Here is a 15,510-nt window from a genome sequence, read left to right on the forward strand (position 1 = left end):
ACATAAATATAGAACTAGAAAGGTAAATTTGTATAAAAATAGTTGTGTTGCCCACAAAAATAATCTTAGAAATACAACACAACACAAGTAACATATTGTTCGAGTGACTGTCTCCGTGGCGCACAATAATAATAAATCGAAATTTAATATGAACGGACAACAGTGGCCGCCATGTTTGTTTGGCCGTCCATCCAATCAGGTGATGTGTGTGTACCCTATGAATTGCCAATCATCGTGCTATAAGTCGATTGGGTAAACTGCGGCTTTGTTATATTAATATATTTAACCGACTACGAAAAGAAGGAATTGAATTTGTCAGAAAAAATTTGAATGTTTAGGATCAATTTTTTTTATACAACTTAGAATAGCAAACAAGCTGACGGCCCACCTGATGGAAAGTGGTAACCGTCACCTATAGACATGAGCAGTACCATGAACATAACAGAGTATATTTCGCCCCGTGCGTTGCCATTCCTGAGGACTCAGGTGTTATTCCTCTGTACTCTGTATATATATACAGATAGATATATATATAAATCTATATATATTAAAAGTAATGTTTGTATATTATATGTGTATTATATGTATATATATATATATATATATATATATATATATATATATATATATATATATATAATATATATATATATATATATATATATATATATATATATATATATATATATATATATATATATATATATATATTTATTAACTTAGGTATCGTATATGTGAGTCAGTCACAATAGAACAGTGTCACATTTACAACAATAGTACCATAATGCTCAATTTCACAACACGATTATTCATAGAATTGCATAATAAGCAAGTACACCACAATGCAGTTACAGTCTAATGCATCCAAGGATGTCACAAATTTTTTGTGCATACTACCATTCAACCGGTGATAAGGTCACGTCAACCCCGTGATAAGTATTCTAGATCGGTCAGAACGTTTGGACGCGTCCATCGCAGTGGTTGTTAGGAGGTTCGATAATTAAAAAAAAAAATGACGGCTAAATTTATTCAAGAGAATATTTTTGTTTTGATACTTGGAGTGGTGACCCTTACTGCCGGTATATTTATAACAAAAGGTGAGTAAATTGATTCATGATTTAATTTGAATTGTGTTTATTTGTTGTATGTTGTATCATTTCTTTGAACATAGCCTTCCCCATAAGGGGGATTTTGCTAGTGTTGCCACACTTGTCAGGCGATTTGGCAACCGCAGTTTTGAGTTTTGGTAATGTTTTGCCATTCGTCCACTATAAGCTCTCTTAGTCGCCTCTTACGACACTTACGGAAAAGGAAAGGTTGGCCAACTGCTGTTTATTTATTAATATTTTATAACGCTATATTATTTTTAAGTCCTATGGTCCCGTCATAGAATGGGCCACCCCTTCCTTTCCCCTGAGTATCGTAAGAGGTGACTAAGGGAATTTAATGATCGAAGGATGAGGGATGGGCATCAGCGTCCCTCTTAAAACATCATCAAAGCCTAACTGCGGTTGCCAAAGAGCGTGTCAAGAGTGGCAGTTCTAGCCAAACTCCCTAAAGGTAGCCTATGTTCAGCAGTGGACAGTTAAAGGCTGGAATGTAATGATAATGACGATGATGCCTTGTGTCAAATTCGAAGAATTAATCATCCATGTAAAAGTATTTTGGCAAATAAATATTCCTTTCATTTCATTCCGTTATTATGAAATCCATTTCATTAATAAATAAATAACATAAAAATTATAATGATAAGTAATATGTAAGTTTCCATACAAATGCTTCGCCAATAACTTAAGGCTATTTTCCACGAAAAAACCAACTTGAATTGTGGCAAAATCAGTTAAAAAAAAGATTTAAAAACCAAACTACTGAACCGAATTTGGTAAAATTTCTATGAGACCAATCTGTAAATATATCCTTTCATATAAAAAAAAAAAAGATAAAGTTATGAGGTTAATAAATATAAAAAATATACAACTGAAACGAGAACCTTTTTTTGTGGTTGCTTGAAATTAGGTAAAAATTCATATGAATCTAAATCAGTATATATAATTAATACTAAGTATGCGGCAGACTAGATGGAGTGACGATCTCAAATACATTCTTGGGAGTCAGTGGATGCAGGTGACTCAGGGCTGGTTCCTATGGTCTATGGGGAAAGTCTATGATCAGCAGTAGACATAACGGCTGATATTATGACAACGATGATTTATTTTATGGGTGATAATGGAATGGTAACCCTGCCAGCGCTATCGGTATACGCTGACGGGGTACAAGTGGAAGATGATAAGTGAGGATGAATGCAGGTCAGTAAGTCCATCATGAAGAATTTCACGGGAATTAACCACGATGGTTGCCAGGGGGAATCGCGTTAGGATCGACCTGATAGGATATATTGCTAGCAATGGTGCTGTTAGACCCCATTTCTAACAATCCCTTTCCCCCCGATGATGATGAACTTATATTGCAAGGTTGAATTGTAAAATTAAAACAATATAAATACTTACGAATTTAAAACAACGTGGTAAATACAGCGTAATGATACTTAATGATGCTTATCTTTATTTATTTATTTTATTCATACCAGTATTTGGGAGTAATTTTAAAACTTGTTTTCTTTGACAAAATCTTTGAAAGTTGCCGTCGTTTTAATTAATACATGCATATTAATTTAAATAAAAAAAAATGTACAAATATATACTTATTTAAGAAATATATCAAGAAAGTAGTTCAAAATTCAAATAAAAAAAAAATCGGCCTTATCTGCGAAATTAAAAAAAAGTGTGTCAAAAATTCAGTCAGCCAAAATGACTTTTTGCCGATTAAATTTTGGCCTGTTTTTGCCACTCTATGTATATAATGTATAATCGATGCTCTATGTATATAATCTAAAGTTAGGTACTTATACAAGTAGTACTTTACATATCAAGATTCTCCATTGCGTGAATAACCTGGTAATTTCTTGAGCAGTGCTCTAATTCTTTTATCGTAGCATTCCAAGTACTGTATGCAAGGACCATCGGGAAACGCGCGCACCGTACCTCTCCTGGAAAATGGGTGACTTTACAATACTTCTGTATGTGGGATTGTATGTATGTTTAACCTGTCTGTATGGATATTCCTGTCCTATTAATGTTTCTGCCTTTAAGCAAAGCTGCTGTGTTGCTGTATGTTTGTGTTTCGATTCAAAGAATGGGAATTATTTATTCTATTTGTTTATTTATTTACCATTACTGCACCAATATTATAGGAATTGTTGATAGATATTCAATAAATATAGTGTAGTACAAAAGGTGGTCTCAATGCTTAGCAATCTCTGCTAGGCAACCTTTGGGTAGAAGGAATTAAAGAAGAGATAGATAGTCCCCATCGCTAGCAATATACACTGTGAGGTCGACCTCCCCGCGGTCCCCGCTGGAAGTCATTGGGGTTACTCAGCAATTACTGAGTTCGCCACCATGGGCCAACTGACTTCGTCCTCATCATTCCACTCTTCATTAGTAACTTGCCATTAGCATTTATGGGTGCCCATTTAAAAGAAAAAAATAACGTTTTAGTTCTCAGAACTCATTTATAAACCGATTTCGAAATTTTTTTTTATCAAAAATGATATACTCTCAGCATTGGCCATCCCTTTCTTTCCCGCGAGTGTCGTAAGAGGCGACTAAGGGAACTTAATAGCCGATGGATAGGCAGCAGCGTCTCTCTTAAAAATGTCACCAAATTGCCAAACCGCTTGCCAACTACTGGGGAAACCCTGTAAAAAGAGGAAGCCTATGTTCAACAGTGAAGAGTTAACGGCTGGCATGATGATGATGATAATACAGAAAGAGCTGCATTACTTGCAGAAACAACCAGGTTGGCAATGCAGCAGTCTCCTCGGTCTGGCCTTTACTCTTGCATTCTCTCTATCGTCGCTCCAGCAGGTGTACTCTTCATAGAACGTGCATGAATTATGGGCCTCCAATGGTGGGCATTCTTTCTCTAAAAGTGAAAATACAATTATAATTAAGTAAATATTAAACCAGGAATTATGAGGTTAAAATATGATCTCCACTAAATTGCCTTATGGTTTTTTTTACGAGATGATAATAGAATGGTATAGGCTGGCGGGGCACCAGGGATTGATGATACGCGAAGACGAAGAATAGTGAAGAATTCACCAGGAGTTAACCACAATGGTTTCCAGAAGGATCACGTGGAGGTCGTCTTGGTATTTTTTTAACGGATGATAATTTATATATTAATTTATTCATTAAAAATAATTAAAACATTATAACAGCAAAAGCCAAATCAATGTTATAATGTATTTGTGAGCCGCTTCAAATATCTTTGGCAGGCTACTACTAAATATATCAAATAATAAATTTAATGAAATGGATACCGCCTGCGCTAGCGGTATACGCTGGCTGAGCACCAGGAAAGATGAGAATGAAAGATCAGGTAGGCCATCGTGATGAATTCACTTAGAAAAAAACACGATGGTTTCCAGTGACCATTTTGTGTTACCGAGGCACACGCACGAAATTTAAAATTATGGTACTTCTTTTATGTATTTTGTTTTTGTTTATCTCTTTTTACTGTGTCCTAAAATAAACAAACGATGTCGCGGGCTAAGACTGGTATTTTATAATACAAAATTGCTATATGCATTAATACTCACTGAGTATAAAACAAATCGATTGCACAACAAATAAAATGAAAATATATGTTTCCATTTTTTAAATTAATAATTAATCACATATAAAAGAGACTCGTTAAAAAGTTTATTAACGTACTCGTAATTATGTACCTACTAAGAATTTTATCGTAAAATTCATTACTTTCTACGTACCTAACAGAAGTGAGTACAATTAATGTTTTTTACGGCTCTAAGATCTTATTATATTTTGTTTCACTGTATTTCATTTTGGAGGAGGATATCATGAAAATTAAATTTATTCGACGAACAAGACAAGTTTAACAAGATGGTAATTATAAGGCGTGCCATATTTCACTAGAAGCATGTTAAATTTCATATGAAATGTAAATTAACAAGCTAAATAATGTTACTTCCCTTCATATGGTTTGCTACATATAACGCTATGTGAAACAATGAGTACTCGAACTCTGATTGAAAGAAAGAAATATTTTTTATTTAAGTGTTTGTACGTTGTGTGATATTAGGTTATTTGTAGTGAAAATAACCTGTGAAATATCACAGTTGTTAAAAGAGTGAATATAAAAAATAATTTCACAGTTTGTCAATGATTCAAAAATAGCAACCTTTGCTATGTCTAGTTAATTTTAGAATAATAATGAACATTTTATTATGTTCTACTTCCAAACAACCGTTTTATATTACATTTTTTTTAAATAGGGGGAAAAATTCTCTATTCGTCCGTATGTCTGTTTTTATTTATGGAGATTACAGTTCATTACTGTTCGTTTTCTCCATTTTTAACACAATTTCAGCAGCTTTTTTTAAACAAAAATCTACCTAATTAATGAGTAAAAACAAGAAATATGTATACCTACTTATAAATTGTTGTAAAGTGATTTTTTTTGCGTTTGTTAATAAAATATAATTATTTTTGAAATGTAAATAAAAAAAAACCTCCATAATTATGATAAAATGCGTGGCGCTGTGGTAGATATGTTATTTTGTGTAGATTCTGGGTTATATTTTCGATAAGATCAATTCAGGAATTAACGAATTTTCAGGTTAATATGTTTTAGGTTGATTTGCCTCTAAAATTTCGATGTTTCCTATCAGCCTTTAACTGTATACTGCTGAATATACGCCCTTGGAGGGTTTTGTTAGATATTGCCATGCTAGGTAGGCGGATTGGTAACCGCAGTTAGGCTTTGAAAATGTTTTAAGAGAGACGCTGCTGCCCATTCCCCAGCCTCCTTAGTCGACTCTTACCACACCTATGGGAAAGGAAGGGATGGTTTATTCTATACTGGGACCACATTAGTTTCTATTAATACGAGTATATCTTAAATTAAAGATCAGGTAATAAACTGATTACGTGATTCAGTTACACTTAAAATATATATTACACAGCGACGCATTTAAAATTTTAAATATAAAAGGATACAGTTGCGATTCGAGTGTACTATATTTACTCAGACGTGTGATTTCGGCATAAAATGTGCCACCTCTTCCTTTCCCGTGGATATTGTGAAAGGTGACAAAGGGGACCTAATTGTCAGTGATGGATAGTTTTTCTTAAAACATCATATTAATCATTGCTATCTCTCAGGTCTACCTCGACGTCATCGTCCCTGAAAACCAACGTGCTGAATTCCAAGTGTATTTATCACGATGGGCTAACTGACCTGTCTTTTTATCCTCACCTATCCTCGTGCCCCGCCAGTGTATACCGCTAGCGCAGGCGGGGGTTACTATTCCATTATCATCTATTAAAAACCCGTTTGCCAAGCGTGGCAACTATTGGCAAAACCTTCCAAGGGTGAGGCCTAACTCCAGCACTGGAGTTAACTCCATTAACAGTTGATATGCAGATATTTACTCAAAAGCATCTGTCATGATGTATTTTGTGTTTCAAATGAGTATTAACTTTACTTCTTAGTGCTGTATCGGTTTAATACCGTCACATTTACCGACAGGCGGGAAAGGATTGTTAGTAATGCGAGCTACCAGTCTCATTGCTAGCAATATGCCCTGTCAGGTCGATCTTCACGCGGTTCCCCCTGGAAACCATCGTGCTGAATTCCAGATGTATTCGTCACAATGGGCTAACTGATCTGCTTTTTCATTATCCTCCTATCTCTCATCTATCCTTCACTGGTGCCCCGCCAGCGTATACCATTAGCGTAGGCGGGGCTACCATTCCATTGTTATCTATTAAAAAATATATATATACCGACAGTCGTGAATAAGATCCTAGAACCAAAGTCTCAACCCAAGTACATGCCAATATATTTTTTTCTATTTCAGATGAGTGTCCGCCTAACGAGGAATACCTGCTGTGCGGTTCAGCATGCCCTTTCAACTGCACAGACCCCGTCGGTCCCATCACGTGCTCTGAGGACTGTGTCGAAGGCTGCTTCTGTAAGACTGGTTTCTTGAGGGACGAGAACGGTACCTGTGTTAATGCTGAACGGTGTACTGGAGGTGAGTTGATAGGAAATGCATTTGAGAGCATTATACCATAATTATGCCGTACAGAAGTGTGGCAAGGTTGGAATTATCTGATATATTTAAAAAAAAAAAAAGTATGTGGTAATTGTCAATTATGGTGGGCCAAGTAACCCGCATTCAATTCTCACTTATTATCTTCCACTGGTGTCTCGTCGGTGTATACTGATAGCGCGGACGGGGTAACCAATCCATTTCACCCATTAAAAAAAAACGGCTGATATAGTTTACCTAAGGGGGATGTTGCTAGTAGTTACGATGCTTGGATTAGAACGCTTTTAAGAGGGACGCCGTTGCCCATCCCTCGACCATTATGTTCCCGTAGTCGCCTCTTACAATGCCTACGGGACAGAAAGAGATTATACTTCTATAGGAAAGATATTATATCTCTGTACTCTTTTAATATATTTTTTTTTTTTGATGGGTGAAAATGATATAGTAAGCCTGCGCTAACGGGATACGCTGGCGGAGCACCAGTGAAGGGTGATAGATGAGAATGTAAACAGGCCAATTAGCCCATCATGATAAATTCATCAGGAATTAACCATGATAGTTTCCAGGGAGAACCGCAAGGTGGTCGACCTGGTTAGGTATATTGCTAGCAATGGGATTCTAAGTCTCCATTACTAACAATCCCTTTCCCCCCAAAACCCTTTTAATATATTGCCACTATATCAGTCTTCAAACTGATACTCAGCCATTTTAGTATAGCTGATTCACAGTAAAAACACGAGTGGGCCAAACATACTTAAGCTTAAGACTCGTAGAAAATCTGCAGCTCTTAAATAATCGTTAACACCACCAGGTAAGAATCCAGTATGTGATGCGAACGAAGAGTTTCTCTCTTGTGGCACTGCCTGTCCCGGTACATGCGCGCAGCCTGTTCCTTTAGTCTGTGGATTGGCCTGCAGCATGGGATGCTTCTGTAAATCTGGATACGTCCGAGATGAGACGAGCAACAATTGTGTAACTTTGGACAAGTGTCCGCCGCGTGAGTGCTTTTTTTTTTATTTATAATATGTCTATTTACTTCAATAAAACTTATTGATTATGTTAATAAATGAACTATGGTCAGGTTCATAGACAGTCCATTGTTGCTTAATAATACATATAAAAAAATTATTATAACAGAAATTCGGTGTTTTGTTCTTTTGAGGGCAAAATAATAAACTGAGTTGTGCTACAATGGCACACGTATGAAAGAAGAAAATTGTTACCTTTTTTTATAGGTATATTTAGTTTTTTTTTTTGTATATGCATTCTTTTATCTCTTTTTACTATGTCTATTGTTATTTTTGTACTGTAAATAATGCAAATAATTTATCTATTTATCTATTAATTGATTGGATTTTTCGATTTATTACAAATGCCATTTACTGTCTGTTTCTGTGTTAACTAAAAAAGTCTGCAAAAATAACCTTTTCACTTCTTCATCAAGTTTAATCGAAATAGATTTTTGTTAAATTGTTAACAACCTTCTATGGACGTGTTTCAATAGGACACCAGAGTAACCGAACCTAGGATCTGTGATTTTTAATCGATTTTGTTTTTCTATTGAAAAATAATCAATTTTACTTCTTTTTTCATTCCCATAGAACAATGCTTCAACCAGAACGAAGTTTACGACATATGTAACGCGAACTGCGAGCCATCTTGCGACGATCCGGAGCCGATTTGCACGAAACTCTGCCAATCGGGCTGCGTATGCGCAACCGGATTATTGCGTAACGCTGACGGAGAGTGCGTTAGCGTCGACAAGTGTCCAGCGAGCAATTCCACCGATCAGGGACTCTTGGGGAAATACCTGAACGCCATTAATAGGATTATACATCTTTCTAGTGTTTAATTATATATATAAAAAAATACTATATAAGTTTGGAAATAATGAGTAACCTATAGATTAAATTAATTGACATATTTAAGATTATTTTCAAGGGGATTTATTTAATGGATGATAATGGAATAGTGACCCCCGCCTGCGCTGTCGGTATACGCTGACGGGGCACCAGTGAAAGGGGATAGGTGAGGATGAAAGCAGAGCAATTGGCACATTACGTACACAACGGATTTAAAAATTAACCACGATAGCTTCCAGGGGTTGGTCCACCTTAGTGGTCGACCTGATAGGGTATATTTTTCAGGGGCGTCTGGTCCCTTTAAGAAGATGTATACATATGTTTAGCCATCTCCTTGCCCATAGCTGACAGTTCCGGTCTTTATTTTGCGGTGGGCACCGAAAAATTCTGCGGTGGGTATGGAACAACCCCATCTAAATTCGCCATGACTGTATTTAAATACTAGTAGAATGAGACAGAGGTACCCAAGTACCTCTGTCCCATTCGTGTTTCAACCGTGAAGCAGTTGTGTTTGCATGGCTGTGTTTCAGTTTGAAGGGTGGGATATGGCGTGAATTTACTGGGTACAGAGGAATAACACCTGAGTCCTCAGGAATGGCAACGCATGGGGGGTATCCTGGGTGAAACAGTATACTTTGTTTGTTGCTCATTCCTATAGGCGACGGTTACCACTTTCCATCAGGTGGGCCGTCAGCTTGTTTGCCAGTCTAAGTTGTATAAAAAAAAAGAAATGTCTTCAACCTCACCCATCATCCTTCACTGGTGCCTCGTCAGTGTATACCGTAGCGTAGGCGGGTTTTTTTTTTGATAGGTGAAAATGGTATGGTAACCCCGCCTGCGCTAACGAGATACGCTGGCGGGGCACCATGATAGTTCCCAGGGGGAACCCGAGGAGGTCGACCTGGTTGGGTATATTGCTAGCAATGGGATTCTCAATCTCCATTACTAACAATCCCTTTCCCCCCGCGTAGGCGGGGTTAACATTCCATACTCATTCATTAAAAAAAAAACTGTACTTGTGAATATATTGTTAGTGTGTATACTTAATTATATTGCTCTTGAAGGAATCTTGAATAGAATAGTTAAACTTATAATAGCTTATTCATAAAAACTGAAACGTGCCTAAAATCAATTTGAACTATTACACAGTTTTGTCAAATTCATTCAAATTCAGAACTTAGCACAAAAGAAAGAGATAAAACAATTTAATAGCTAAAACAGGCTTATGAGAGGCTTGACGTTTTATATAATCTATACTTATAATAAATCTGTATAGAGGTCAATTATGTACATGAAATATATTTCCAAAATAACTATCAGGGGGTGATTAGCGATCGATATTGATGCCAAAAATACAGTAAAATTTTTGTCTGTCTGCCTGTATGTTCGCTATAGAAACAAAACTACTCGACGGATTTTAACGAAACTTGGTACAATTATTCTTCATACTCCTGGGCAGGTTATATTATACTTTTCATCACGCTACGATCAATAGGAGCAGAGCAGTGAAGGGAAATGTTAAAAATGTCCACTCGTGCGACGCCGGGGCGGGCCGCTAGTTTTGAATGAAGATGTACACCAGGTATTAACTATATAAGTTCCAACTAACCCTGAGTGGAAAAGAGCATTAATTACCAGCGGAAAGTGTGCGGACAATAAGAAGAGGAAACATTATGGTTGTTTCTACTAAGAAATAATTAATATTCTCACCTAAATAACAATTTAAATTTTATATTTACATTCAAAATATATACATATCTGTATATAATATATAATCTGTATATATATATATATATATATATATATATATATATATATATATATATATATATATATATATATATATATATATATATATATATCTGTATATACATGTGTATAATATAATATATTATCCCTACATATACAAAATATATACATATACCTACATATACAAACGAAATTAATTTATAAGGACAGAAAATGCTTTCCTAAAAAATTTCCTTACAAAAGATTTCCTAAACAAATTAAATTTAAAACAGTTGTATTTAGAACGTGAAATCATCAAGTTTAAATTTAAAGAAACATGTACAAAAAAAAAAAATTAAAAATATCGATTCTATAATTGTTGACATAATCGCATTATATAATCGTAAAAACATTCAGACGAAATGAAAATTTTCTTTTGGGAGTCGCTCAAAAAGGAAATAGTCTTTCTACCTTGATAAACTTTGCAATTATTCTTCATACTCCTGGGCAGGTTATAGTATACTTTTTATCACGCTTCGATCAATAAGAGCAGAGCAGTGAAGGGGAATGTTGGGAAAACGGGAGAAATTACTCCATTTTTAAGCTTCTGTCGCCTGTGCAGCCTTAATGGCCACTTTTTAAAATGTAAAAATGTCCACCCGTGCGACGCCGGGACGGGCCGCTAGTTATATAAATAAGGAGGTTAAAATTTATGCCAATTGGTTAAAAAAAATCTATTATATATGCACCATTGATTTTATCTATTAGTATTAATATGTAAATTTACAGGGTACAGAGGAATAACACCTGAGTCCTCAGGAATGGCAACGCGTGGGGGGTATCATGGGTGAAACAGTATACTCTGTTATGTCCTTGATACTGCTCATGTCTATAGGCGACGGTTACCACTTTCCATCAGGTTGGCCGTCAGCTTGTTTGCCATTCTAAGATGTATAAAAAAAAATGTACCAAATTAGTTACTTAATTATTTAAATGTTCAGATGTAATTTAATTGTAAACAGTGAAATAAATACATTTTCACCGATTACCTGTAGTAATTATTTTATGTTTATTTTATTTCTATGTCATATCATCGTATCTATAAATAAAATTGTCAATTAACGGTTTCTGTATATAAAAAAATATTTAGGAAAAATTATAAAAAGCAGTAGGGTGGCAGGGCTGGCTAAATGCCATGGGCCCCCGACCCAAAAGGGCCCCGGCTCAAGAGGCCGCTAGCTCAGAAATATTTTTATTTTACTGATAGGGCCCCATAAAAAGAATTTGCCACGGGCCCCAAATGGTATAGTTACGTCACTGATTTAGTAATAAATGATTTTTAATATTATTTTATTTTTGATTTATTATTATAAAAAGCAATAGGAGAATAATAGTTTTTTAGATTTTTTTGTCTGACTATATGTTTGTTTAAGTATTACGCAAAAAATATAGTGGTAAATTGGATGCGGTTACCACAGTTGTGCTCTTAAGGTGGTTGGTCATTGGACACAATTGGAAAGGAATATTAAAATGCGCCAGAATCGTTTTTCTTGATTATTTTGTAATTAAAGATTGAACCAGTGACCTAGGAGCTCCGGAGTTGAAGCAGGGGCAAAGGGGCTCCCTGAGTGAGCCCCAATTGACCCTCTTGTCAGAAAGGAAAGAGGACGTTCATTCATTCATTCGACCTTAAAGATATAACTTTAAGTCTGGCATATGGGGGGGGGGGAAGGGATTGTTAGTAATAAATGTCACTGATTTAGTAATAAATGTTTTTTTTATATTAATAATTTGTTTAAAAAATAATATAAAGGAAATCATTTGTATTAAAGTACTTATATTTTGATTTAGATCATGATATGAAATTACCTAAAATAATACGACACAAAGATATTAGAAGTATGCTTAAACAACTATGTAGTAATCGATGTCCGTTATTTGGCAGTGGTACGGTTATTACGTTGGCCACCTGAAAAAAAAACAAACATTTATTTAAAAAAAAAAGTAGTAGTATTGTGCTTTTGAGCATAGACTAAGTAATCACTACATCTTATGAGTACCTGCTAGCGCCATCTACAATCAAATAAAAAAATATTAGTTTACTAAACTGCGCCATCTAAATGCTATCCATATAAACTTTTCTGTAGCGTGTTAGTAATCAGTTTTAGTAACATATATTATTCAAAGATGGCGCTGTACAAATATTTTTAAGAAATAAACTACTTTTAAGAAAATATTGTAAATTAAACTGCATTTATGAAAAAGTAGTTCCCCTATTTAAATTGAAATTATAACTAATAAATATAAATTATATATAAACTTACGTTACAACTACATTCTGTATATAAGTAGATACATATTTCTAATATCTAACCTAGATAGGTACATACGTACTCGTATGCCTATCTAGGTTACAGAATAAAAATATACACAGAAATATTGCAGTATACTAATAGCGTAATTTGTTGTTTAATATTACGCGTTATATACATAAAAAGAGTCTATAATTCCCAGAATCATCAAAAAAATTTTGCGGAAAAGGGTGGAAAAAAGTAACTTTTCGCATTTTGTGAATATGAAGAAGCGCGGTACGTTAAATGGTTGGGGGAGGGGGGTGAACAGGCCCACCCCATTGTAGCCAAGGGAGCAGTTAGTATCTATGGTACGATGTTGTTTTTAACATTTGTATTGTGTACTTTATGAGCGGGAAAATGTAAAAATGCCATCGTTATCATAATAATTGGTGCCGCTTTTTTTCCATATTATCCAGATAACGAACAAGCTTACGGCCTGCCTGATGTGATAAGTTATTGCCTAGTTTTTTTTTGATGGATGATAATGGAATGGTAATCCCACATGCGTTATCGGTATATACTAGCGGGGAAGGGGGGAAAGGGATTGTTAGCAATGGAGTTTGACAGCCCCATTGCTAGCAATATCAAGCCCTATCAGGTCGACCTCCACGTGGTTTCCCCAGGAAACCATTCATTTATTTTAACATTTATTATATAAGTAGGTAGGTATTTATTTATTTATGTAATATTTTATTTAACTGTATATTTGTTTATGTATATATATATATATATATATATATATATATATATATATATATATATATATATATATATATATATATATATATATATATATATATATATACTTTTTTTATTATTAAGAGGGAAAACATAAAACTGAAAATTATTCTTGCCTTGTCACGATTGATTGGAATAATAATGTTTTTTTTAATGGTATGGTAACCCCGCCTGCGCTAACGGGATACGCTGGCGGAGCACCAGTGAAGGGTTATAGATGAGAATGAAAACAGGCCAGTTAGCCCATCATGATGAAATCATCAGGAATTAACCATGATAGTTTCCAGAGAGAACCGCGAGGAGGTCGACCTGGTTGGGTATATTGCTAGCAATAGGATTCTCGGTCTCCATTACTAACAATCCCTTTTTCCCTTGATAGGGTGTATTGCTAGCAATAGGTAAGTTAGACCCCATTACTAACAATCCCTTTCCCCCCGTGATCGACTGGTTGGCCACCTCTGACATAGGCTACCATAAAACTAACCTATGGAATCATTGAAGCAGCATTCACCTTTTTATAGTCCTCTTCTTTCATTCCATAACAGAGGTAGTCATAAGTAAGGAAGTCACTGTGGTTGGACACCAGCTGGAACACCATCGTTTTGGAACCAGTCTGACCCTTCACCATGTTGAAGGTCACCTCACCTAATCCATCTATGGTCGCTGATACGTCCAAGAAGGTTATAACGTATCCATCCTGGAAAATATGTACAAATATTAGTTAGTTACTGAGGGTTATGAAGTCTTTATCGCACGATTTCTTTTTATAACTCGACCGATTTTTATTATTTTCAACCAATGTCGAAAAAAGGAGAAGGATTTTAATCCAAATTTCTTAAAGTTTGCTATTTCAGCTGTATTTTTAAAATTTCACTTCAGTATTCCGTCCGCAATCGACTTTATAATAATAATAATATAGCATTTATTCACTTAACTTCATATCAACACTACGTTTAAAAACAAACAATAAGTTTTAAAAAACTTAATAACAACAAAATAATTTGTTCTAGTAATTGGATTCTTGCTTATTTTCCGATCCCACACTTCAAACCCAAAACACAGCCATGCAAATACAACTGCTTCACGGTAGAAACACGACCTAACCCAACCAGGGTATATTGCTAGCAATGGGATTCTCAGTCTCTAATCTCTAACAATCCCTTTCCCCCCTCCCTCTAGTGTTATTCCTATAATTACAAAATCAACAGGCAGGCCTTTGTCCAGCAGTGGAGATGATAGTGGATAGGCCACTGCTCATGATGATGATAAAAATCAACATACAAACCCTTGCTTCCGTGGTGACTGTCACGAAGAACGGGTCGTAATTATTTCTGTGCCTGAAGCGATCTGAACCCCCGTGCATTGGCAAGGATTCTGTAAAAATATTGATAAATCATAACCTAGTTTAATAGTGATCTGGTTTGCCGTGTGGACAGGACATAGAATAGGCCATCTCTTTCTTTCCTGTAGGTGTCGTAAGAGGCGACTAAGGGAACTTAATGGTCAAGGGATGGGCAGCAGCCATAGCCTAACTGCGGTTGCTAAACCACCTGCTAAGCGTGGCGGTTACTAACAAAACCCTACTTTTGGCGAAGGTCTATGTTCAGAAATGGACAGGTTACTGATATAATATATGATGATGATGATGATGATGATGATGATGATGATAAGCTGGTTTAACTTACGT

General features: G+C 35.4%; 2 protein-coding genes across 3 annotated transcripts in view; one reads left to right on the forward strand and one right to left on the reverse strand.

Annotated features, from left to right (window-relative positions):
* Positions 1-969: 969 nt before the first annotated feature.
* On the forward strand, positions 970-10,681 carry LOC128201622 (serine protease inhibitor swm-1-like). The gene is made up of 4 exons (XM_052899161.1): positions 970-1,097; positions 6,947-7,123; positions 7,953-8,138; positions 8,743-10,681. The coding sequence occupies exons 1-4, from the start codon at positions 1,013-1,015 to the stop codon at positions 8,991-8,993; spliced, it is 699 nt and encodes a 232-aa protein (XP_052755121.1). The 5' UTR covers positions 970-1,012; the 3' UTR covers positions 8,994-10,681.
* Positions 10,682-12,550: 1,869 nt separating this feature from the next.
* Positions 12,551-15,510, reverse strand: part of LOC113517192 (uncharacterized) — an 8,357-nt gene continuing 5,397 nt past the window's right edge. The window contains exons 2-4 of one of the 2 annotated variants that reach the window (XM_052899157.1): positions 15,109-15,197; positions 14,335-14,520; positions 12,551-12,700 (exon numbers count right to left, since the gene is read on the reverse strand). In XM_052899157.1, the coding sequence (XP_052755117.1) occupies positions 12,584-12,700; positions 14,335-14,520; positions 15,109-15,197 (392 nt within the window). In that variant the 3' untranslated portion in view covers positions 12,551-12,583. Of the gene's footprint in view, positions 12,701-14,307; positions 14,521-15,108; positions 15,198-15,510 lie in introns of both variants that reach the window. The other variant, XM_052899158.1, reaches the window with a different exon arrangement.

Source organism: Galleria mellonella, unplaced genomic scaffold (assembly GCF_026898425.1).
Source record: "Galleria mellonella isolate WM207_F2 unplaced genomic scaffold, CSIRO_AGI_GalMel_v1 utg56, whole genome shotgun sequence".
Taxonomy (NCBI): domain Eukaryota; kingdom Metazoa; phylum Arthropoda; class Insecta; order Lepidoptera; family Pyralidae; genus Galleria; species Galleria mellonella.

What these genes read in the sequence shown, in the direction of transcription:
- LOC128201622 (XM_052899161.1), top strand. Translation starts at nt 1,013, where the DNA reads ATGACGGCTAAATTTATTCAAGAGAATATTTTTGTTTTGATACTTGGA. An exon ending in CGGTATATTTATAACAAAAG is followed by an intron (nt 1,098 to 6,946) that starts GTGAGTAAATTG and finishes TTTCTATTTCAG; the next exon opens with ATGAGTGTCCGCCTAACGAG. An exon ending in TTTGGACAAGTGTCCGCCGC is followed by an intron (nt 8,139 to 8,742) that starts GTGAGTGCTTTT and finishes TCATTCCCATAG; the next exon opens with AACAATGCTTCAACCAGAAC.